The 23,670-nt window shown below is 32.8% G+C and overlaps 1 protein-coding gene across 1 annotated transcript in view; it reads left to right on the top strand.

Annotated features, from left to right (window-relative positions):
* Nrk (Nik related kinase) overlaps positions 1-22,742 on the top strand; it is a 126,444-nt gene extending 103,702 nt beyond the window's left edge. The window contains exons 19-26 of the mRNA XM_048796871.1: positions 2,428-2,576; positions 5,548-5,706; positions 9,256-9,360; positions 10,906-11,048; positions 11,313-11,462; positions 14,211-14,370; positions 19,007-19,146; positions 21,822-22,742. Of these exons, the coding sequence (XP_048652828.1) occupies positions 2,428-2,576; positions 5,548-5,706; positions 9,256-9,360; positions 10,906-11,048; positions 11,313-11,462; positions 14,211-14,370; positions 19,007-19,146; positions 21,822-21,917 (1,102 nt within the window). The 3' untranslated portion in view covers positions 21,918-22,742. The remainder of the gene's footprint in view (positions 1-2,427; positions 2,577-5,547; positions 5,707-9,255; positions 9,361-10,905; positions 11,049-11,312; positions 11,463-14,210; positions 14,371-19,006; positions 19,147-21,821) is intronic.
* Positions 22,743-23,670: the final 928 nt, after the last annotated feature.

The following is a 23,670-nucleotide window of genomic DNA, read 5'->3' as shown; positions in this document are numbered from 1 at the left end:
GATGAGGTAGTGAGAGAAGATGGGAGGGGAGGGAGGGGGAATGGTAGAGGATAGGAAAGGTAGCAGAATACAACAGTTACTAATAGGGCATTATGTAAAAATGTGGATGTGTAACCGATGTGATTCTGCAATCTGTATTTGGGGTAAAATTGGGAGTTCATAACCAACTTGAATCTAATATATGAAATATGATATGTCAAGAGCTTTATAATGTTTTTCAACAACCAATAAAAAAAAAGAAGTGATTTGATGATTTAATTGATTCCTCCTGATTTTTATTCTATTTTCTTTTTAACCTTAATTAATTCAGATAAAATATAAAATTTGACTAGATTATAATTATTTGAAATTTTAAGATTATTATTCCTAATACAGAGTAGTTTTCAGCATATAATACTGTTAATTAGCTTTTTCTAGCTGCAACCAAAATACTGACAGATTAGAGGGGGTAAAGATTTATTTTGGCTCATGTTTTCAGAGGTTTCAATTCGTGACTGGCTGGATCCAAGGCAGAAAGATCACGACAGAAGGATGTGGTGGACAAAATTTCTCAATTTATGGCAGAAGTCTCATTTGTGGAAACACTCAAGCACATATGATGTATAGATTAGTAATTTCTTTTAATACCTGTCCCTAAATTCTTAAAAGGGGCAATGGACAAGATATAGTCCTCAGCAACCTACTTCCTCCAACCATGCCCCACCTGCTTACAGTTTCTACCACCTCCCAGTAGTGTATTCAAATTATTAAACCATCAGATGAATTAACCCACTGATGAGATGAGAGCCCTCAACATTCAGTCCCTTCTGAAAAGCCCCAACTCTGTATATTGTTACCCTAGAGACCAAGCTTTCCACACATGAGCTTTTGAGGGACGTTCCAGATACATACCATAACAGATAGCTAAATAGGTCTTACAAAAAAGATTTTGCAGGATCTCATTTTAAACACTCTTGAAGATTTGTAGGCCTTAAACTTTCGCAATCCTTTGTTTCGGAAGAGTTATAGTCATATGGGTGGTATTGAGACTGTATTTTACCTCAAGCCAGTTGAATAACAAATAAAGCAGAATTGATGAATGCAAGGAGGATAGAAATCCATAGTAAATGCCAACTTCTGACTTCTGTTTGATAGATTTTACTTAATGTATGATTGAATAGGAGATAGGGCTTTGAATTAAAACTAGAACATGGTGGCAAGCATATTATATGAATTGACTTAGAAAAATGTTATCCTCAAAGTTTTGCTAATTGAGTGTATCAAATATAAGAAGGCATTTAACATTTCAGTCTGGAAACTACTCAAAAATGTGATTAATGTCTACTAATTCATTTTATAAGAAATGATTTACATTTTGAATAATAAAAATTATAGTGAAAATTTACAATACTTCCTCCTCCTTCCTTGAGTCTCTTCTGGGAGGAAGATGCAGTTTCAAAATTTGCCATTGGCTTGAGATTTGGTGAAGGACAGAGTAGGAAAATGAAAGCAGAAACACTTGTCTTTTCCTTCTTATACCCTTAGAGCACAAACATTATCTAAATGGAAGACACTGAAGTTTTCTCCTGTTAATTACTTGGTCAATTTTCTCCTAAGTCTTGGTATATGGAGAAAAACTGCCACAGTACTTTTAAGTGTATTTTAACTTCAGTTCTTTCTTCTATTTCAGTCCTCTCCTTGTTCTTTAAACAGTGCTTATATATGAACAAATAGACCCAGTCAAGAAATAAAAGACAGAATATACGAATTTAGGTATATGAAGACAAGAACTAATTTTACAGGAATTTAGCAATGTAAAAGTTTTAACATCTGCATAAATATAGAACTATTCAATTTAAAAATTATCTACATATAATGATTTTAAAAACATTCAAACCAGGCTGGGGTTGTGACTCAGTGGTAGAGCACTCACCTAGCATGTGTGAGGCACTGGGTTTGATCCTCAGCCCCACATAAAAATAAAATAAAGATATTGTGTCCACCTATAACTAAAAAATAAATATTAAAAAACATAAGAACCTGTAGTTACAGTAATGGATGAGAAATGAACTGAGTTGAGCTCTTTATATATGCTACACTAAGAATGTTTAATAGTAATTTTCAAAAAGAATTGATTTTAATAAAATTCGGGATGCTACTACAGGGTGCTGAGATGTAGGTACAATTCTATTTTCAAGGTGGCATACCAGACATGATCCCATAGAATATTGCTTGAGATCATTATCTTCTATCTTTTTATGTATTTCAATGCATTTGTTATGTGTATGTTAGTAAAGAGTAAGTAGTTACACAGTATTTGATTAGCATTAGCCTAAAAATGTTAAAAGTCACTTTTATATAGATCATCACAATGGAGTAGCAAAAATGTAATATAAATGCAAATATAAAATGAGTTTTAATATAGTATATTTCTTTTTTTTATCCTTGAACAGGAGTCAATTTGCTTCTTGGAACCCGATCTAATCTGTATCTGATGGACAGAAGTGGAAAGGCAGACATTACTAAACTTATAAAGCGACGACCATTTCGCCAGATTCAAGTTGTAGAGCCACTCAATTTGCTGATTACCATCTCTGGTTTGTTTAAGAACTAAAATTAGCTGAATAATTAAGCAGATTAATTAGACTGCAAACTGGGTTAAAGACTTTCTCAGGTGAAAGTGTTCATAAGAGAACACTTTAAATATAACCTTTAATTGGGATACCAGATTTTCCTACTTGTATTTTCTTATCTATTTACAACTGAAACTAACTTCCTTTGATTGCAGCACACCTAATTTAGGTTATTGATATGAAAACTCACACTATTTGCTTCCTTGCAGGTTCTTTACAAAGTAGCCTTGTACAACTTCACAGCTGTCATTCACATCTACTCATGCACACCTGATCACATGAAAATCCAACATATATCTTTTCTCTGATGTGTTAGAAGCAACAAGGAACAAAGTGAACAGATAATAGAGTATTAAATAAGTTTGTCCCTAGCACAAACTTATCAAAAGGCCTAAGATAGGGTTGGTTACAACAATGGATTTCCTTTTAAAGAACTCTACAGTTTCCCTACAGAATAGTTGGATTTCTTAGTTTTGGTAAACCTGAATCTTTGACTATGAGATAGCAAGTAAATGGGTGTTATAGTGATTAAGATTTCTAAACAGGCTGGGCATGGTGGTGCACGCCTATAATCCCAGTGGCTCTGGAGGCTGAGACAGGGGGATTGAGAGTTCAAATCCAGTCTCAGCAAAAGCGAGGCGCTAAGCAACTCAGTGAAACCCTGTCTCTAAATAAAATACAAAATAGCACTAGGGATGTGGCTCAGTGGCTCAGTGGCCAAGTGCCCCTGAGTTCAATTTCCAGTATCAAAAAATAAAATAAAACAAAATAAAATAAAAACTAGGAATGTGCCTCAGTGGCTCAGTAGCCAAGTGCCCCTGAGTTCAATTTCCAGTACAAAAAATAAAATAAAATAAAATAAAAAAGATTACTAAAAAGGACCTGGTATCAAAACAGCAATAGCATTAATTTTGACTATAGGCATAAGATGACAGACAAAAAAAGGAAAAGTTGAAGAAATAGGTTTCATACAGAATAAGCTCATGCTAATCATAGTTATTTATCTGAATTATGTATTTTATAATATAAATATGTGTGTAAAATATATATTAGTATGCAAATTGCCATGCACATACTGATAATGTGTATTTCTAAATAAGGTCAATTTGATTTAATTTGAATTAGGGTAGAAAACCCTTTATAGGTATGCTCAGAACTCATGTTTTTTTAAGTCACTTTTGTCAACATTCATTTATAATTATTTGATTACAGAAGCAATATTTAGATTTTTTACATCTGGGTACCTAAGAGAGTAAACATCTAGAGAACAGATTTCTTTATTTTTTTTAAAGAGAGAGAGAGAGAGAGAATTTTTTAATATTTATTTATTTTTTAGTTTTCGGTGGACACAACATCTTTATTTTTTATGTGGTGCTGAGGATCGAACCCAGCATCCTGCGCATGCCAGGCGAGCGCTCTACTGCTTGAGCCACATCTCCAGCCCCAGATTTCTTTCTTTTTTAGTGTTCTAGTATTCTCTAACCCAAATGTACCCTCCTTAATGGTTGAGCTTCTCTTTAATGTGTATTGTTTTTAATTACAATAGTACCAAGATTATAAGTATTGAGAGATACTCAATAGTTTGATTTATCATTTAAGAATAGAACCCTAATACTGCTATAAAAACTTTATTTAAAACATATTAATCATATAAGTAAGAATTCTATTGTTGGGATTAGAAATATTATAAACCAGGACAGGGAACGTAGCTCAATACTACAGCGCTTGCCTAGCAAATGTGAGGTACTGGTTTGATCCTCAGCACCACATAAAAATAAATTTAAAAACAAAGGTGTCGTTTCCACCCACAACTAAAACTAGATAAATAAATAATCAAATAAATAAATAAAATGAATATCATATAAACCTTAAAAATCACTAGAAATAAAATCATTTTTAGGGAAAGAAATGTGTAATTTTAATGGCCCATGTTTTTTAATTAATTGTAAAAATTTGCTGGGATTTATAATTAGGAAACTAATATTAAAGGTATTATCTCACTTAAGTAGAACCTAAAAAGTTGATCTCATAAAAGTGAAATGTATAATAGTGGTAAACAGAGACTGGGTTAAATAGGGGGAAAGGGAAAAAATTGGTCAAGGGGTCTGATGGTTATAATTAGATGATGGGTAAAGTTAAATAGGAGAAATAAATTCTGTTGTACTGTGGTAGAGCAGAATGAATATAATTATCAATAATGCATTTTATATGTCAAAACAGTTTGAAGAATTAAATGTACTCACCATTAAAAATGATGTTTAAGTTGATAGCTATGCTAATTACTACAAGTTGATCACTACATGATGTATACATAAATCAAAATATCACATTGTACTTCATAAATATGTACAAATATTTTGTATAAATCAAAAAAATTAAAAATATATTAAATCAATAGAAATAAAAAATAATAAAACATATAAACTGGGTTAAAAACAATAAAACTATCCAACTCTGTTATAAGCATGCTAGAATGATAGAATTCAAAGAAATTTATCTTAATGGAACTAAATGCCTAAACAGTCAATATTCAGACATCCCTCTCATAAACACACGTTATCAGGGACAACTTCTAGCTCTCTGAACCCTAGAGGGATCATGACTTTGTAAAACTCCAAGTTTCTAATGAATGAATGATTTTTTGCCTGCTTAGTGGCAGCCATAACCTGTCCCAGAGAAATGTTTTAGATGTCACTTTAGACTGGCTTAGAGGTAGTTAGTAGACACTTCAACTACCTGTTGGAATTGATACACTAAGACTTTGCTATCACATTTCCAAATCCTGAAGGAGACACTGATACTATGTGGTGTGTTAAAAGTTCTTTTTACCTTCATGAAAACATTTGTTTTAAAAGGCAAAATACCTTTAATTTTTATTCTTCTAAGATATAAAAAAAGTATAGATTTAATTGAACTACTGTATCTTATCCATCAGGCCGTAAGAACAGACTTCGGGTGTATCATTTGACTTGGCTGAGAAACAAGATTTTGAATAATGATCCAGAAAGTAAAAAAAGACAAGAAGAAATGCTGAAGACAGAAGAAGCTTGCAAAGCTATTGATAAGTTGACTGGTTGTGAACACTTCAGTGTCCGTATGTCCCATTTCATATTTACTATAGCTATTGAAATGTTGCTTCCTTTCATTTGGTGAAGTACATAATCATGGAAGGCAAAACAGAACGGAAAGAATTTGTGAATTTCATTGAGACATCCTCCAGGTCTTTTCTGCTACAATCTTGGCTATTAATAAGAAAATTATGACCAACTAAAATAGCAATTGAAGTTAAATTTGATTTACTTCCTCATCTTTATTTCCTTCCCATTCAACCTGAATATTCCAGTTAAACTGGTTTTTTTCCTGCCTATATATAGCTTCAACTATATAAATATTCTTGATGTATCTTCTACAATGTGCAGAGATTCATGTGGGTTATTTCCTTGAATCGGCAATAAAATAGAATTCCTCTTAATACTGACTAGGAAATTGTATGATGAGTCATAAAAACAATCTTCTAAGACTTGCTGACTCTTGCTCCCACTGTCAGAACTCATGAGTATAATCAGTGTTTTCAATTTGGTTAGATAATGTTTTCATATCCTCAATCTCTTCACAAGCATCCGCTATGAAATGGAGTAGCAACTCTAAGATCTCAGAACTCTGCTTTCAGCTATAAACAACTGCTAAGTAATATCATCCCATTCTGGTTCATTTCTGAAGAAAATCCCCTCTACTATCAGCCTTCTTTATCTTCTTTTCCCCAGCACTGATTGCCCCATCAGGTGAACTGGTACATGGGTGGGTGATAGCTCAAATCGCATTATATGTATTGCAACAAAATATTTCTGTTCAGACTGACCATTGTTGCTCTGAGTATAAAGTGGCTTTCCCAGGATATGTTTTCAAATATGTCCACATATGTACATACATCAATTAAAAGGGAAACTGAGGACCTAGACAACTAAAGGATTAAATACATGCCCTACTTTCTTCTAGTTGTTGATATCACTACTTTCCTCCAGTCATATGATATAAATTTGCTATCCCCAGAGGTGAAAGTTATCCATAGATAGGAGTTTATATTGCAGAACTACTTCCAATTATTTGTAATTTTTTTTTAAATCTCAGTAAGACTTGATTATAAAGGTAGCCATCTAGTAAATCAGTGCTCTTCAGGTCTGGACTAGTTAAGTCCAATTTTCCTGGCTGACCCCGTTCCATTTCACCCTAGAACTCAGAACAATAATAGTAAACCATGTGACTCATTGACAGGTAGACTGGTAGCAGCTTCATATAGGAGTATAGCAATGGATCAATCATAGTTAGTGGTATTTTCATAGCCTTCCAAGATTCATAAAATAATGGAGGGGCACCAATTATTTCTCCATATAAAATTGATAGGAAGGTTTCGCTTAACCAAGAATACTTGTTGGTGGATTTTAAAAAATATTTTTATTTGCACATGGACCCAATACCTTTATTTTAGTTACTTATTTATATGTGGTACTGAGGATCGAACCCAGTGCCTCACATGTGCTAGGCAAGTGCTCTACCATTGAGGCACAACCCTAGCCCATTGTTGTTGGTTTATTAATCATATTTCTTTGACCTGTTTAGAAATGATAAAAAAGAAAATGAAAGAGTAAGCCAGCTGGGTGTGGTGGTGCATGCCTGTAATTCCAGTGACTCAGGAGGCTGAGACAGAAGGATCACGAGTTCAAAGCCAGCCTCAGCAATTTAGTGAGGTCCTAAGCATCTCAGTGAGACCCTTTCTCTGAATAATATACAAAATGGGGCTAGGGATGTAGCTCAGTGGTCAAGTGCCCTGGAGTTCAATCCCTAGTACCAAAAGAATAAAAAAGAGTAAGCTAGACTCAGAAAAAGTGGAGAGAAGAGAGAGAGAAAACTAATCAACATCCCAGCTGTTTTAGTCAGCTTTACTGTCACTGTGACCAAAAGACCTGACAAAAACAACAGAGAAGAGGAAAGTTTGTTTGGGCTCATAGTTTCAGAGGTTTGTCCATAGTGAGCCTACTCTATTGCTCTGGACCTAAGGTGAACCAGAACACCATGGAAGAAGGGCATGGCAGAGGAAAGCATCTCAAGACAATATAGGCAGGAAGAAGAGAGAGTTCTGCTCATCTGGGACAAAATATACACTACAAAGGCATTCCCCCAGTGACCTACCTCCTCCAGCCTAACCTACCTGCCAGATTTTACCACTCAGTGAATCCATTCAAGAGGATTAATCCACAACTCTTATAATCTAACCAATTCACTCTTTTCTTGCATTGTCTCACACATGAGGTTTTGGGGACTATCACATATACCAAACATAATATAACCAAGGAAGAGGGGTTTAACATAAAGTATGAATCTATCAATAAAACATATTCCATGAGAATCAGAAGGGTTGAGAGCAAGCATATACATCCATATGATGTTTATGGTCCTGTTGCATAATTTATATATTATGAAATGTATCAATTTAAAGTGCTTATTAATTATTCACTTCATTACTCTTTACACATGTATAGTACTGCTTTGTACAGATATATCATCTTTTGTCCTTTTGTTATCCATTCATCAGTTGATCTAGTTTCATTCTTCTATATAGGGATATCAAGTTTCCATAGCACAATTTGTTAAAAAGGCTAACTTTTCTTCAATGTGTGTTTTTGGCACTTTTGTCAAGGATCAGATGAATGTACTTATGTGGATTTATCTCTGTGTCTTCTATTCTATTTCATTGGTCTTCATGTTTGGTTTTATGCCAATACCATTCTGCTTTTGTTACTATAGCTCTGTAGTATAATTTGAGATCAGGTAGTGTGAAACTTACAGCATCACTCTTATTGCTCAGGATAGTTTTGACTATTCTGGATCTTTTATTCTTCCATATGAATTTTAGGACTTTTTTCTAGTTCTGTTAGAAATGTTATGGCATTTATATTGGAATTGCATTGAATCTACAGATTGTTTTTGGTAGCATGGCCATTTTGACAATACTAGTTATGCCTACTCAAGAACATATGTAGTCTCTATCTTCCAAGGTCATCTTCAATTTCTTTTTCTGGTATTCCATAGTTTTCATTATAGAGGGCTTTCACCTACTTGATTTGATTGAGTCTCAAGTATTTTTTAGGGTTTTGTGAATGAAATTGTTTGAAATCAGAAAATGTATGCCTTCCAAATTTTATTTTAAAGATTGTTTTAGTTACTCGGAACAACTTACAATTTCATGTGAAAATAATCATTTCTAATAAAAAAGGGCATTGGGATTTTAGCAATTTCATTGATTCTATAGAGATTTTGTTGGATAGTGTTGCTGTCTTAACAATATTAAGTCTACCATGAACATGGAAAGTTTTTCCATTTATTTAGGTCCATAATTTCTTTCATCAGTGTTCTGTAGCTTTCAGTGGACAATTTAGAATTCTCTTGAAAGCTAATGCAGAAACTCCATAAAAATAGATAGTAATCTAATTACATTTGGGGACATTAAATTGTAACCAAGTAGATTTTTCTAAAATTATACACTTTGTGCACTCACTAAGTGGTTATGACATTTTCAATAACAAAACCACTTGAATGTTCTTGTTGATTCTGTGGCATTGTTATTTATTTTATTTTATTATTGTAGTCCAACATGAAGAAACAACATACATTGCAATTGCTTTGAAATCATCAATTCATCTTTATGCATGGGCACCAAAGTCCTTTGATGAAAGCACTGCTATTAAAGTAAGTGATCTCTTTTTCCTTTGGATCATGACATTGTTCTTTTGAGAAGAAGTTGTTTTAAAAAGCACAATATTTTGGAATGCATATAAGAAAAATATATATATATATACCATTATTTTACAGTTGGAATGTATCATATCAATAATTATCATTTAACCCTTTCTTAGATAATCCACAGGCACCACAGCAAGTGAGAATGTGAGGGAAATCCCTTACCCTTGTCTTCACAGGACCTCCACACCAGCTTCTCACTCCCAATTCCTGTAGTCAACATGAAGATCTCTGCTTATAGATGCCCAAATATAGACCTCAGATGCTACACCAAATGACTTGAATCTGAAAAAATCCCTGTTTTCTCTTTAGTTGGGTGGGGGAGTAGAGGGAAGGTGAGAAATTGGGTGAAGATGGTCGAAGGAGGAACACCATTGGAAGAAGAAGGAGAGAAGAGAAAACCTTTGCTCCAGTTACCATACCTACAATAGGTGGGGTTATGTAGGAAATGGGTGGGTCTTCATTCCTTCCAAACTGGAACTCTAAGTACATTTCTCTCTAAACTATTGTAAGACATATTAGTGGTTAGGCTTATTCATTTTTTCATTTTATTATGGTTTAATTGGACTTTTATGGATCAGCCAAGGAAGGGAATCATTTAATATTCCAAACAAGATACTGGTGATTTTTTTAAATCACATCACATAAACAGAGTACTGTATATAATTTAATTACAATGCTACAGAATTTCACTTAAATAATATTATTTTGTATATACTCCATTATAATGAGGGCTGATTAATGGAATGACAGTGTTCTATCAAGTCAAATACCTCTTAACCTGGATATGCATCAGAATTGCCTGGAGAATTTGTTAGACATTTAGATCTCAGACTCAACCCCAGGCTAAATTTCAGGTCTGGAGTAGGGCCTGTCAATCTATATTTTTAGCAAATGTTCCAGTCACTATTGAACTAGTTGGTCCATAGATGGATTTTTACAAAGTGCTGATATGCACACATCCTGATAGACCTCAGTAAGGTATTCACATACTACTTTTGTATCTTAGAATAGGATCTGTTTACATGGTCTGTTTTGTAGTCCAAAACATCACATAACTGTTTTTCTTTTCTTTTTTAATAAAAGAGCATAGTTTACTACATAGATAGTCTGGGTGTGTCCTGACAAATCACATCCCTGACTGATCTTCCTAAATTGGGCTTTGGCCCTGCTGTCAGTGTTTGGATATGGGTTTGTTCTTGGGTGTCTGCTGATTGGTCAGAGCTACCTGGTATGAAATGGAAAACAAAAGAGATAAGTACCAACAATCTGTATAGCCTCATACACAGTTCCTGTCCAAGTCCTCACTCCAGTTCTTGAATTCCAACTCATGACTACAGTATGGTGAATCCTGTGATGCTCAGTCCTCCATGGTGACCTGATCATGGCAATGAATCCTGATTGGCCTTTTGTTTCCTTGGATTAGAAACCATAGAGCCTAGGTTACACCCAGTCTATAGTAGGTTAACATTTATGGCCTTTTTCATTCCTTATCAAGTATGCATTGATCAATCAGCAGACTCCGAAGGAGACTACATGTCCTATGAAGCCTATATACGAATACTGGCAAAAATACAGGCAGCTGATCCAGCAAACCGGTTTAAGAGACCAGATGAGCTCCTTCATTTGCTGAAGCTCAAGGCAAGAAACTTAAAGACAGCAAACAGTGCAGGGGCATATGAGGCTCTTACAATCATTAGCATTTTGATATTTGAAGGGAAACAATATATTTGTCTTTGTTGTTGTAACAGACCTAAGAAAAGTTCTAATACATAGGTCTTTAAATACAATATGCAATTTTGAAAATTAACCTGGGTTTTATAAACCTACAAACCTGGAAAAGAGTGGGGAAATTTTTACCTTAGTTCGAATGCCTTTTGGCCATATTTGTTTTTATATTTTCAGGTATTTCCAACTCTTGGTCATAAGCCAGTGACAGTTGACCTGGCTATTGGTTCTGAGAAAACACTAAAGATTTTCTTCAGCTCAGCAGATGGATATCACATCATCGATGCAGAATCTGAAGTTATGTCTGATGTGACCCTGCCAAATAATGTAAGATACTACTCTCAGATCCCTAGATATTATTGTATAACACTGAATATTTACAACCATCAAAACTGAAAGGTTCAAACATGTGAGTAACAATATCTATACTTGAATGGAGACCTAAAATGTAAGAATAGATTTCCATAAAGTGGTCACACTTAAACAAACATCACTGATGACTTCTGAGTTCAGATAGCTGAGTTTATTCTGCAGAAATATTTTGTTTGTCTATCACCTGGCTTATTTTTTAATAAGTAAAGTTTACAACTAAAATCTGTACTTCTATTGATAAACTGGAATACCTGGAAACCTCAGGCCCATGTTACTAACTGGCCACTGTCAACTTGAACTGATTTATACTTGCCCCTTTTTAGATAGAGATTGTAGAGCATTTAGATAGGATATATGCTCTACAATCTCTATCTATATATCTTTCCATATTTATAATAATTAGCCCTAAGACGTATTTGAGTTTGAAGTCCTTGCCTTAGTCCTTCTGTACCCCACAATATATTAATAGATTTTTTAAAATGCAATGACAGTATCATGGAATTGTTATGTATATCCTCTTTTATTGCATTACTTTAACAGTGGTACATAGTAAATTATCATAAAATGTTGTTTTATCATACCACTTACACTTTTAATTTCTGATCAAAGGGTTCAGCATTGCAAAAGCAAATGTACCTAAACTCTTAAGTAGTGAAAATATGGTGCAGCACCTAAAATATGAATTGTTTTAAAAATATCCTCACATAATTTACATAAAATACTTAAATATAATATAATACCCCTACATGCACACCATACAAAACACAATTCTTTGTCTAAAATTTGATGGTGGCAATGCTTATTTTCCTGTTGAAAATTACATTTAAAAGGAAAGCCTGTATCACCTTTTTTTACATCAACTATTTTTTTAATTCCCATTTATTAACAATTAAAATCATAACAGCTTAGCATGGTATAAAAATTCCTGGAGAAAAATTGTACACACTATTAAATTAGTATAGATGTGATATTTTTGAATAGCCTTCAGAATCATCTCATACCTCTGTAATAAATTACATGGATCAATTGTCAGTACATTAATGAATACTTTTTAAAGGATTTTGCTTATATTAATAATAATTAGCTGATCACCAGTGATTTTCTATGATTATATGCAACTTACCATGTTTATAATGTGAAAAATACTGAACCAACCTCAGATAAAACCACTTAGATATAAGGTCAAAATAATTTTGATATGAATATTATATTATTCTTTTATATATTGTGAATATTGTATTACATTTTTATAGATTTCTGCATCTTACTTTTTATGTGGGTCAAAGAGAATTTATTTAGAATACAGGGCAATATTGAACATTGCAGCATTGGTCCAAGTTTATATTTATTTGAAAAGTCATTCAAGAAGTTTAACTCAGTGTTTCACCTGACTAAAAAACAAAAAATATTTCATTTTTGAATAAATTCATTAATTACTGTGGAAGCTACAATGAGAAATGATGCATTTTTAAAAGTCATGTTCTGACCTAATTAGGATACCTTATATATATTCAAAAATATTTTTAGAAGAATGCCCTAGTATCTTGACCCATTAAAAGAAAGAGTCACTAAGGGAGACAAGGGGTGTCTTCTGAAACAGAATGTACTAAAAATAATAACTTTTCAAGAGTTCTAGATTATAAAACATGTAATGTTACAAGGGAGCCATGTGTGCTACAGAATATCTGGTTACTTCAGAAAGAAGATAATAACCTCAGAGTCTGTCTTGATTTGCAGCAGTCCAGTTTTATTGTTTACAGATTTTACTGAGACAAACTTCTTTCTTGCAATTTTCTTTTATTCTCTTCATTCATCTCTTTTCTGATTCAATTGCTCATGCAAGTGCCCAGGGAACGTATTAAAATTGCTTTTCGCCTCTGGATCCCCATTTTAGTTTTAAGGATTGTTGTTGCTGAGACATGGCCTCAAGCCCTTGGTCTGAGTACGCTGGGTTTGGCAAGTATAGCTTTTGATCTTTTTTTTTTTTTTTACCTTCTAATTTGGAGAAAAGAACACAATTGTTTATTATCAGGGAATATCTGTAGTTTAAGCCAATTTTGTCACATTTTATGCATCATGAAATTTGGAAGTACTTAGATATTTCTTAGTATTTCCTCTTATACTACCTAATACATCTCTGAATCTTGTATTCAACCGATTTTTAAGATTATGAAAATTTGATAAGAAATTCTACATTTTTTGCAAAGGGTTATGACTATTATATTTCAAGCTATGATGAATATAAAGTTGCCCCTTATAAGTGTGTTAAGCTCAAGCTATTTTTAGGTTTATTTTCTATTTTTATTTTAACAAATTTTACTGACAACCAAGGATTGTGTACTCATTACTTGGTGGACACATTCATTATCAAATTATTCATCAAATTATTTCTGAAATGAAACTTAAATCCAAGTCTCTTGTCTATTTTTTTTTCAATAACTATACATTATACTTTGTGTAATTTAAACCAATTTCTCTGTATTAGGAAATGTATCTCTTATTTTTTCAAACCATTCTTTCTCCTAAATAAAAAGGAAAATATTAAATAGTGATCACATTATGGCATAAGGAAAGCAACTCTTTTGTTACCTTCCTTCCTACACTTTGAATCTCTTTGATCTTTATTGCTCAGCCAAGCTGCTTCAATTACAATAGTAGTGGTAAAATGTTGAACATATAAATTTTTATGAAACATAATTCCAGCCCTTGGAACTCATTATACCACAGAATATCATCATTTTACCTGATTCCTTGGGAATTGGCATGATGCTCACCTTCAACGCTGAAGCTCTCTCTGTGGAAGCAAATGAACACCTCTTCAAGAAGATCCTTGAAGTGTGGAAAGACATACCGTCCTCTGTTGGTATGTATACAATTGATTATTATTTCATATGATACCAAATAAGTTTTTCAAGGATAAATATGTGTCCTAAGTGAAGATTTCCTGAATTATTATATTCTCAAGGTACACAGTGTTAATTTGGAATCCTGCACATGTATTCCCTTAGTAAAATGAAGCAATTTTTTGTGATATGCTTAGCACATTCATGAAGAATACCAAAAAGAGACTAATTTGGGTTTTCTGAGTGGTTCATTTGAAACAGTTGTATAATTGAAATAGAAACTAATTCCCTCCACAATAATCTATAATTTTGCTTAAACTCCCTTTGCTTGCAATCTTTACACAAACATTGAAAATGCTTCTTTCCATCACAAGGATTTGGGGGGCTTACCTTTATCTTAGGAAGCTTCCAGTCAAAGAAGAGCCAAATATTTCTCTTTTGTATAGTCAGTAGTGTTACCTTCAGTGAGTGATGTGCCTGTGAAGAATCACATCATTTAGAAAAAAGAAATATGTCTGACCTTGATACCTATTAGGTACCACCCAGATGGCAACATAGAGGTAACAACCTTTTGAATCTTCTTTAAACCAGGACATTTTTTCTTCCTAACCAGTGAACAACTTACTACAAGACTGAGAAATCCAAATAATTTGAGATTCTTATTCATATTTTTGAGGCATGATGACTATACAAGTGATTCCAGATAGAGACCAGAATGCAAAGTAAAAATATTAGAGAGGGTAGAATGATTAATTGGAGAATAACTATTCCCAAAGGAAAGAGGAGTTTAATGAACCAAATAAAGGAAGAAGGAAGGTGTGTGTGTGTGTGTGTGTGTGTGTGTGTGTGTGTGTAGAGAAGAACAGAGAAAGGAGAGAGAGATTGAGAGAGAAAAAGGTACTTTATCCAGATAGAAGCCTTAAACCTCTGAAATCTCAAAAAAAAATGGCTGAAAATTATCCTGCAGTGGCTTTAAGGATCAGTTTGAAAGAACTGTTTATAATGGACATTGTTTTCCTATGGAATGATGGCACTTTGCATTGCATCTGCAGAATCTTTTATGATTTGCGTACATAGTTCAGAATTGTCCTGAAAACATGCTCCATTTTCCTCAGCAAGGTAAGAATTCACAGAGGATATCAAACCATTTTAATTGACAGAGATAAATGCTTACAGTATAATTGACAGATCTCAGGCAAAAGAAAGTGAAAAAAAATAATCATGCTATAACCTTTATAGTAATACTTTTGTGATCAATATATTACAAATTGGAATAAGGTAATTCAGTTTAAATTTGGGAACTCAAGATATGCCTATATTTATGCCACTAGACAATCACAGCAATAAAAGAGATCTTGAAAAGTCATCTTGTATAGTTCTTATAATTAGGTAGGAAAATTTCTCACCTAAACCAAAAAGTCATCTTAAGGTACTAGAATTTGAAAGACATCTACATGTAAAGTAAATCATAGTGCTATAGACACTTTATATTTTGGTTTAAGTATTAAGGATATATTGAGAATATATTATATCACAACACTGATATTAAGGAAATCAATTATTCTATTTTTCGGTCTAAAAACAATTACTTTGCTTTTTAAGACTTGCCCAGATCCAGATTTCCTGTATATAAATTTTACATTTTCATGTGGTAAATGCCTTTGACAATGACATCAATAAGATCATTGATCTACATTTTCAAACAAATATACAGAAACATAACAATTACAGAAAGTTTTACTAAGTGTTCCCACTTTCAAATCACTAAGTAAGTTCTATTTCAGAAAGCAAACTAGCTTAGTAGCTTGTTTAAGTGGCAGACTTATGTGTTTCAGTATTAAGATAGAAATTAGCTGTATACTTGGAATCAGCAAGTAGCCTGTGCATTAAGTTTAGAAAGTCTATTTCTGTATGTGATTGTTGACAAAAAATGCCATTTATTTATTTATTTATTTATTGTAGTTGGACACAATACCTTTATTTTTTTATTTGTTTTTATTTTCATATGGTGCTGAGGATCGAACCCAGCACCTCACATGTGCTAGGTGAGTGCTCTACTACTGAGCCACAACCTCAGCCCCCAAAATGCCCTTTTTAATGAAGTAGTTACATGGGTAAAAAAATATATCTATTACTTGTTCCCATTGCTCAGGTCACTTGTTTCTTCTCTATAATCTGGAGTGGTTTTAATTCCAGTCTGAAATAAGACTTACAAAGTTCCTGCAGGACAGCTACTTTCTGAATCAAAATATAATAGCAATTTAATTATAACTTTAATGTCAATTTTATAAACAAAATTAGTTGAATTGCAATATTAAAGGGGGCAGAAGATAATGAATGTTTGATAATTTTATTTTAGGGATTCTTTGCTCACACTGCATGTGAAAGTCATTTTTACAGAACATGGTGGCACATGCCTGTAGCCCCAGCAACTTGGGATGCTGAGGCAGGAGGGTCTCAAGTTTGAGGCCAGCCTCAGTAACTTAGCAAGGCCCTAAATAACTTAGGGAGACCCTGTTTCAAATTTTTAAATAAAGTATTAAAAGGGCTGGGAATGTAATGTAGCTCAGTGGTAAAGTGCCCCTGGTTTCCATCCTTGATTAAAAAAAAAAAAAAAGTCTTTTTTATAAAAGTTCAAAATTTTCTTCATGAGTTCTTTTTTTTTACATTTTTTATTGATTTTATTTTTAAAAAACATGTGGCATTTATACACCATGGAGTATTACGCAGCACTAAAAAATGACAAAATCATAGAATTTGCAGGGAAATGGATGGCACTAGAGCAGATTATGCTTAGTGAAGCTAGCCAATCCCTAAAAAACAAATACCAAATGTCTTCTTTGATATAATGAGAGCAACTAAGAACAGAGCAGGGAGGAAGAGCAGGAAGAAAAGATTAACATTAAACAGATACATGAGGTGGGATGGAAAGGGAGAGAAAAGGGAAATTGCATGGTAATGGAGGGAGACCCTCATTGTTATACAAAATTACATATAAGAGGTTGTGAGGGGAATGGGAAAATAAACAAGGAGAAATATGAATTACAGTGGATGGGGTAGANTTTATTTTTATTTTTTGAGACAGAGTTTCACTAAGGTGCCCAGGCTACCCTCACATTGTCATCCTCCTGAGAAGCTGGGATTACAAGCCTGTACCGCCAGACCCTCACAACTTTGAAATCTTTTGGAGTTAAATTGATATAGCTTTCTAAGTATATTAATTTAGGGTGTGAAGTAGCACACCATGTCGACCATCTTGTCCCAGTCTTAGATACTTTTAGAGTTTGAAAGGAACAAGATTTTTTTAAAAAAAATAATGAAGGTGATATTTTTTGTTCTTCAATCTTAATATGAGCAAAGACAATAATATACTTTGTGGTCATATAGGAAATTTTATCTACAAAATCACAATTCTTTAAAAATATTATATGGAGGGGCTGGGACTGTAGCTCAGTGGTAAAGTGCTTGCCTCGAATGTGTGAGGCACTGGGTTCGATCCTCAGCACCACATAAAAATAAATAAAGATACGGTATGTTTATCTACAACTAAATAAATATTTTTTTAAAATGTTGTATGGTAAATAGCACTACATGGTGAATTAGATTTACATCTTCTTTTATGTATATTTAATGTATTCATATATAGGTCAGGTAAATTTGGGTTTAAACAAAGTCATCTTAGAAACTTTGAAAGATAAGAGAAAAATTAAAAGACCTATACTCATATCAAGCAGAATTTATTCCCTTCAAAACAGAAAAAAATGGAAAGTCAAATTAATGAATTCTGATGTAAATCATGCTAATATAAGAATGAAATTGTTTTATTTTGTGTTTTCTAGACTATTTTCACTTGAGTTACAAATCTTGATATTATTTTAAATGTCATGATTTAATTTAGCTATGGAATTTTCCCTACAAAATATATAAAGAATAGCATCTTGAAATTTAAACATTTAATGATTTTGCTGCTCCCAATACCACAAAATACCATACAACACCAGATGACTGTGTGGTTATCTACATAATTAAGTTTTCTGCTTTAAGGCAATTTTTGTCATAATCTATATTGTCACAAAGTATTATAAAACAGGGCTAAAATAGTTAAGATCTTAATAAAAATTTCTCGAGCAGGAAAAAGCCTTAAAAGTGTCAAATTAGCATTGGTTATGCTTATAACATGGTAACTTATTCAATTATATTAAGGTTGCCAAAGTAATTATTTGAACAAATCATTTTAACACTTTTAATTTTTAGGAATTAAGTTTCCATGTGTGTCACACAAGCACAAATATGAACCCTTATTAGAAATTCTTATTAGCCACTTAGACTATTAAAGAATACCAGTGAATAGACTTAGATTTCTACAAAGAAGGTAGAATTAATCTTTGACTTTTTCTGTGGTCTTAGAGAAAATGAATACAAGAATTAATAGAGATCTAGTAATTCAGTGTTGGTCACGATGGTGCCTTAAAATAGCTAGCTTGAAAACACTGTTGAACAGCAAAATGGCCAAATCATAGAAGAAGGGGGAAAAGGGATGGGTTAACCTGAAATATAGGAATGAAGCAAAATAATCAAACATTGATTGTGATTTTAATTTTCTATCACTGACAAAAAGATTTTGTGATTTTCTGATATTCATCATTTGTATTTTAGCTTTTGAGTGTTCCCAGCGAACCACAGGATGGGGCCAAAAGGCCATTGAAGCGCGTTCTTTGCAATCAAGGGCTCTGGAAAATGAGCTGAAACGCAGATCAATTAAGAAACTGAGATTTCTGTGTACCCGAGGTGACAAGGTATGTTAATACTCTTCAGTTAGAGCAAAATTACAGCAATCATTGAAATTAACTAAAGAAATTTGTGTTGTATACATTCTGTTATGTATTTTTAATTGGCATATTATTGATAAAAGAAACAATTTTTCTCTTTTCCAGTAGAAATATAAATTTGGTAGATAATAAAATTCTGTTTCAAAATGACCTATTTTCAAAAAAAGTAAGAATTTCTAGTTCTGTCTTACACAAAATTTATCCATTTTTGGTTTGGGAAGAATTAATTATCTTTGATCCATAGTCATTTACATATTTATATTAAAATAATATTTTTAAACAAAAAATGTTTGAGCAAATCTGTCTTTTCAAAATGTTTTTGTATTTTGTTTTTGGTGAATGTGTATTAATTGTACATATTGATGTGGTTTGGTGTACTATTTCAGCACATGCATGCACTGTGAACCAATTTAGTCCATCCTCCATTTATCTACCACTCCCCACACCCTTCCCAACCTCTATTAACCATTATTCTACATTCAGGACAACTTTTCTTAGCTTCCACATGTGAGAAAAAAAACATGTAGTGCCTGCCTTTTTGTGCCTGGATTATTTCACTTAACATAATTTTTTTTCCAGTTCCATTCATTTTTGCTGCAAATGATAGAATTTCATTTTTTATGGCTGAATAATTTTCCATTGTGTTTATGTACCACATAATCTTTATCCATTCATCAGTGGATGGATACTGAGGCTGATTCCCAAGCTATTGTGAATAGTTCTACAATAAATATGGGCATGAAAGTATCTCTTTATTGTAATGATTTCATTTCTTTTGGGTTTATATCCAAAAGTGGAATAGCTAGGTTGTATGATAGATCTATTTTTTTTTTGAGAAACCTCTACACTGTTCTCCAAAGGATGTACTAACTTACTTCCTCACCAATAGTATATGAGAGTTCTTTTTTCTCCACATCTTTGCCAGCATTTTTTTAAAGAGAGAGAGAGAGAGAGAGAGAAAGAGAGAATTTTAATATTTATTTTTTTTTAGTTTTCAGCAGACACAACATCTTTGTTTGTTTGTGGTGCTGAGGATGGAACCCAGGCGGCACCATGCCAGGCGAGCGTGCTACCACTTGATCCACATCCACAGCCCCGCATTTTTGTTTTGTTTTGTTTTTCCAGTGGGGCAGGGGTAAATAAGTCTTTTACAACTTTCAATATAATCCAATAATAGAAGAAGGAAAAGGTTTTTATGTTTTCAATGCACCTAATTACATGATATCTTTTTTATGCTTGGTAATGTAAAAGTTATTAATTTATATTCCCAAGTATCTATTATGAAGTCTGTTTTGCAGACAAGGAAAATAAAATCAAAATTTGGCAATTACTTCTGTAAGTTGATTAATTTCAACAATTATTTCAAATAGCTAGGTGGAAAAGTACATTGCATGAAACCATTACCATTTCTACATATTATGGGAAATAATAGTGTGAAGAAATAATCCTAATAAGAATAAGAAACTTTCCTATTTAAAAGACATTGTAGAGGTTTCAAGTTAATATCAGAATAACTAGAGTAAAGCAGAGCAAATTAAGGAAGGATGTTGATTTTCAATGTAAAATGATGTAATGGCAAGAAGCAGTGTTAGAGGCCATATAGACCTACAATGCAGTCCTGGTTCTGCCAGTTAACTAAGTATGAGAACCTGAGGAGTTTGATCTTTCTGAGCCTTAGTTTCCTTCATCTCCAAAATAGGAATATTAATAATTGCTTTGGGAACAAATGTGAAAATTCACAAAATGTGTACTTCGTAAGCATCTCACAAGAATGTCTGGCACATAAAATATGTTAAGTCAAGTAGCTAGTGTACCTGATCTTCATCATTATTATTATGTCTCAGATTCTCCTAAGTATTTATCCAATATGAATGTCAAAAATCTTAGTCCTAACAAGAGGATGTGTGTTTGATATTTATGTCCATGTTCTGTTCTGAGGAACAGTCCATGTTTACCCAACATGCCCCTCTCTAAGCCATTTGTTTTAACTCATTATATCAATCTATTGGTCTCACTATATTTCTATGAAATGGAAAATTGCAGGAAGCAGAAATTTTCAGTGGCTTCTTAAACACCAGAAGCAATGATAAATAACATCAGAGCAATTTTTCTTTTATTGAAAGAAATGCCAACTTGAATAAAAATAGATTTTTAAAGTAAGAAAATCAAAACTCAAGAACATTAGCATATGAATCTCACCTACAAAAATATTTTATTTAAACTATAAATTGCAATTTTATGGAATATGGGGAAGGTTATTTTTAAGTTTGTAAATTAAACTCCAAACTAATTTAAATTTTTATTCTTGGTTGGAGGAAAACCTATTTCAAACAACAGTTTGACTTAGTATTTTTTAAAATTTTTTTTAGTTGTAGACAGACACAATACCTTTATTTTGTTTATGTATTTTTAATACACATTTTTTAATGTGGTGCTGAGGATTAAACCCAATGCCTCACATATGCTAGCTGAGCACTCTACCGCTGAGCTAAAACCCCAGCCCCTTGGCTTAGTATTTTAATTACCAGATGCAGATAAATTGAAATTATAGCTATATACTAGTACTTCACACTTTTGTTTATGAAATATCTGGTTAAATGTATTAAATATCTACTGATAGTGTTTTTCTCTTTCTTTTAAAGCTGTTCTTTACCTCTACCCTGCGCAACCGCCACAGCCGTGTTTACTTTATGACCCTCGGAAAACTTGAAGAGCTCCAAAGCAATTATGGTGTTTAAAAGGTTCCAGTGATTTATTATAACATTTATAAACATCACATATATGCAATTTCATCTTCAGATTTTAGAGATTAAAATGAGCATTCAGTTTTATTGTTAGAGAAAAATTAAATCAGAAACTTTTAATGTAGCTCAGAATAGTTTTAATGAGAATGTAGCTTTACATATAAAATTAACTATAGCAAGCTCTATGTACTCCAGTGGTGTACAATATCTTTTGCACAAACTTTGTAACTTTTGTTACTGTGAATTCAAACAAACTCTTAGGACACTTTGGACAGTATCTGTATTCATATTTACAACAAGGAGTAAAGAAACCTGTCATAAGTTAGATTACAAGCAGCATTGGCCCTGAACAAGTTCTCAGAAAGATAAAACAAACTACATGTAATTTTTCTTATCATATAAAAAAAAGTCAGATTGTGAAATAAAAATTGTAGTGAATATTTTATAACACAGACTAAGGTTGAACAACCTGCATGCCCAGAGAAAATTATAGCAATAAAGAAAGGAAACTCACCCATTTTCTCACAATTAAGCCTGCAGTTAGAGACCGGTTATGTTCTTTTCACTCATGTTAAACTGGTTTTCTCCCTACAGTAAGAATGAAATAAAGCCTCAGATGCTTTCCTCATAATTCCCAAAGATGTGCAATAGCTGTTTTTACACACCACCAAATAATACACTTGTAAGCCTGAATGCAGGACTGAACTCCAATACACATGTACTGTAGAAAGAGTTTTTTTTTTTTTTTAATACTTTAGGCGTCAAATTTTATCCCCAAGATTGGCTGACTTTTTCAAAATTATTAACTACACAATGGTAGGACCATCAGACAGCACCAAATATTTACCAAATCTCAGAATAAAAATGTCCCTTCATTTAGTAGGCAAAATAAAAACAAAACAACAACATTTTCAACTGCTAATACTTAAATTTTCAAATTATATTACTATAAAATCAGAAATTCATTTGAAATTATTTCAGTGATAATTCCATATGTAATGACTTAATGTTGTAAGTAAAGAAATGAAAATATTTTGAAAAAAATATAACCTTCTTCATATACCTAATTCTGCAAAATTAGAGTAGTGAAAGTCATGCTAGCCCATCACTCACATATAGACGCCATAAATAGGTGATGTTTGGTCACCTATGGTTACTACTACCTGGTGAAAAGCATAATTTCTGCATATCCATCCTCAATAACATGGTTAGTTCTGGAGCAATAGAGAAGCAACAGAACTACCACAAAGTATACCTCATTAATAATTCCTCTAGCTCTGTTCTAAAATCTGAAGACAGTGCTAGTGGGATAATAATTTTCAAACTACCTGGTTCACCAAAATAAGAAGCAGCTGACTGTGTGATTTCATCATAGCACATCATTTCTTGGCACTTTGCTGCCAGAAATGAAGATTTGGATTTTCCTAACAACTTCTATCAAGAGTGTAGTAGCTCAATGTTAAGAATTTAGGAGAACCTAAATCCATGAATTAAAGTAATAAATGTGATTCACATTTCTGTTACTGTGATACAATAATGTGATCCTAAAACTGGCTTATCCTTGAGTGTTTACAACTCAAATGACTTTTTTAAATGAAGTAGTTTTAAAAAGAAAACAAACTTTTATGTCAAATCATTTCCTTAGAAGTAGTCTTCTTTATTTTAAATTTGTACACCAAAAGGCCATGGGGGAACTTTGTGCAAGTACCTCATTGGTGAGCAAATGGAGCTTGCTATGTTTGAATTT

The sequence above is a fragment of the Marmota marmota genome, unplaced genomic scaffold (genome assembly GCF_001458135.2).
Source record: "Marmota marmota marmota unplaced genomic scaffold, marMar, whole genome shotgun sequence".
NCBI classification, from domain to species: domain Eukaryota; kingdom Metazoa; phylum Chordata; class Mammalia; order Rodentia; family Sciuridae; genus Marmota; species Marmota marmota.
The sequence above is the reverse complement of the archived record's forward strand: the minus strand, read 5'-3'. Positions and strand labels throughout refer to the sequence as shown.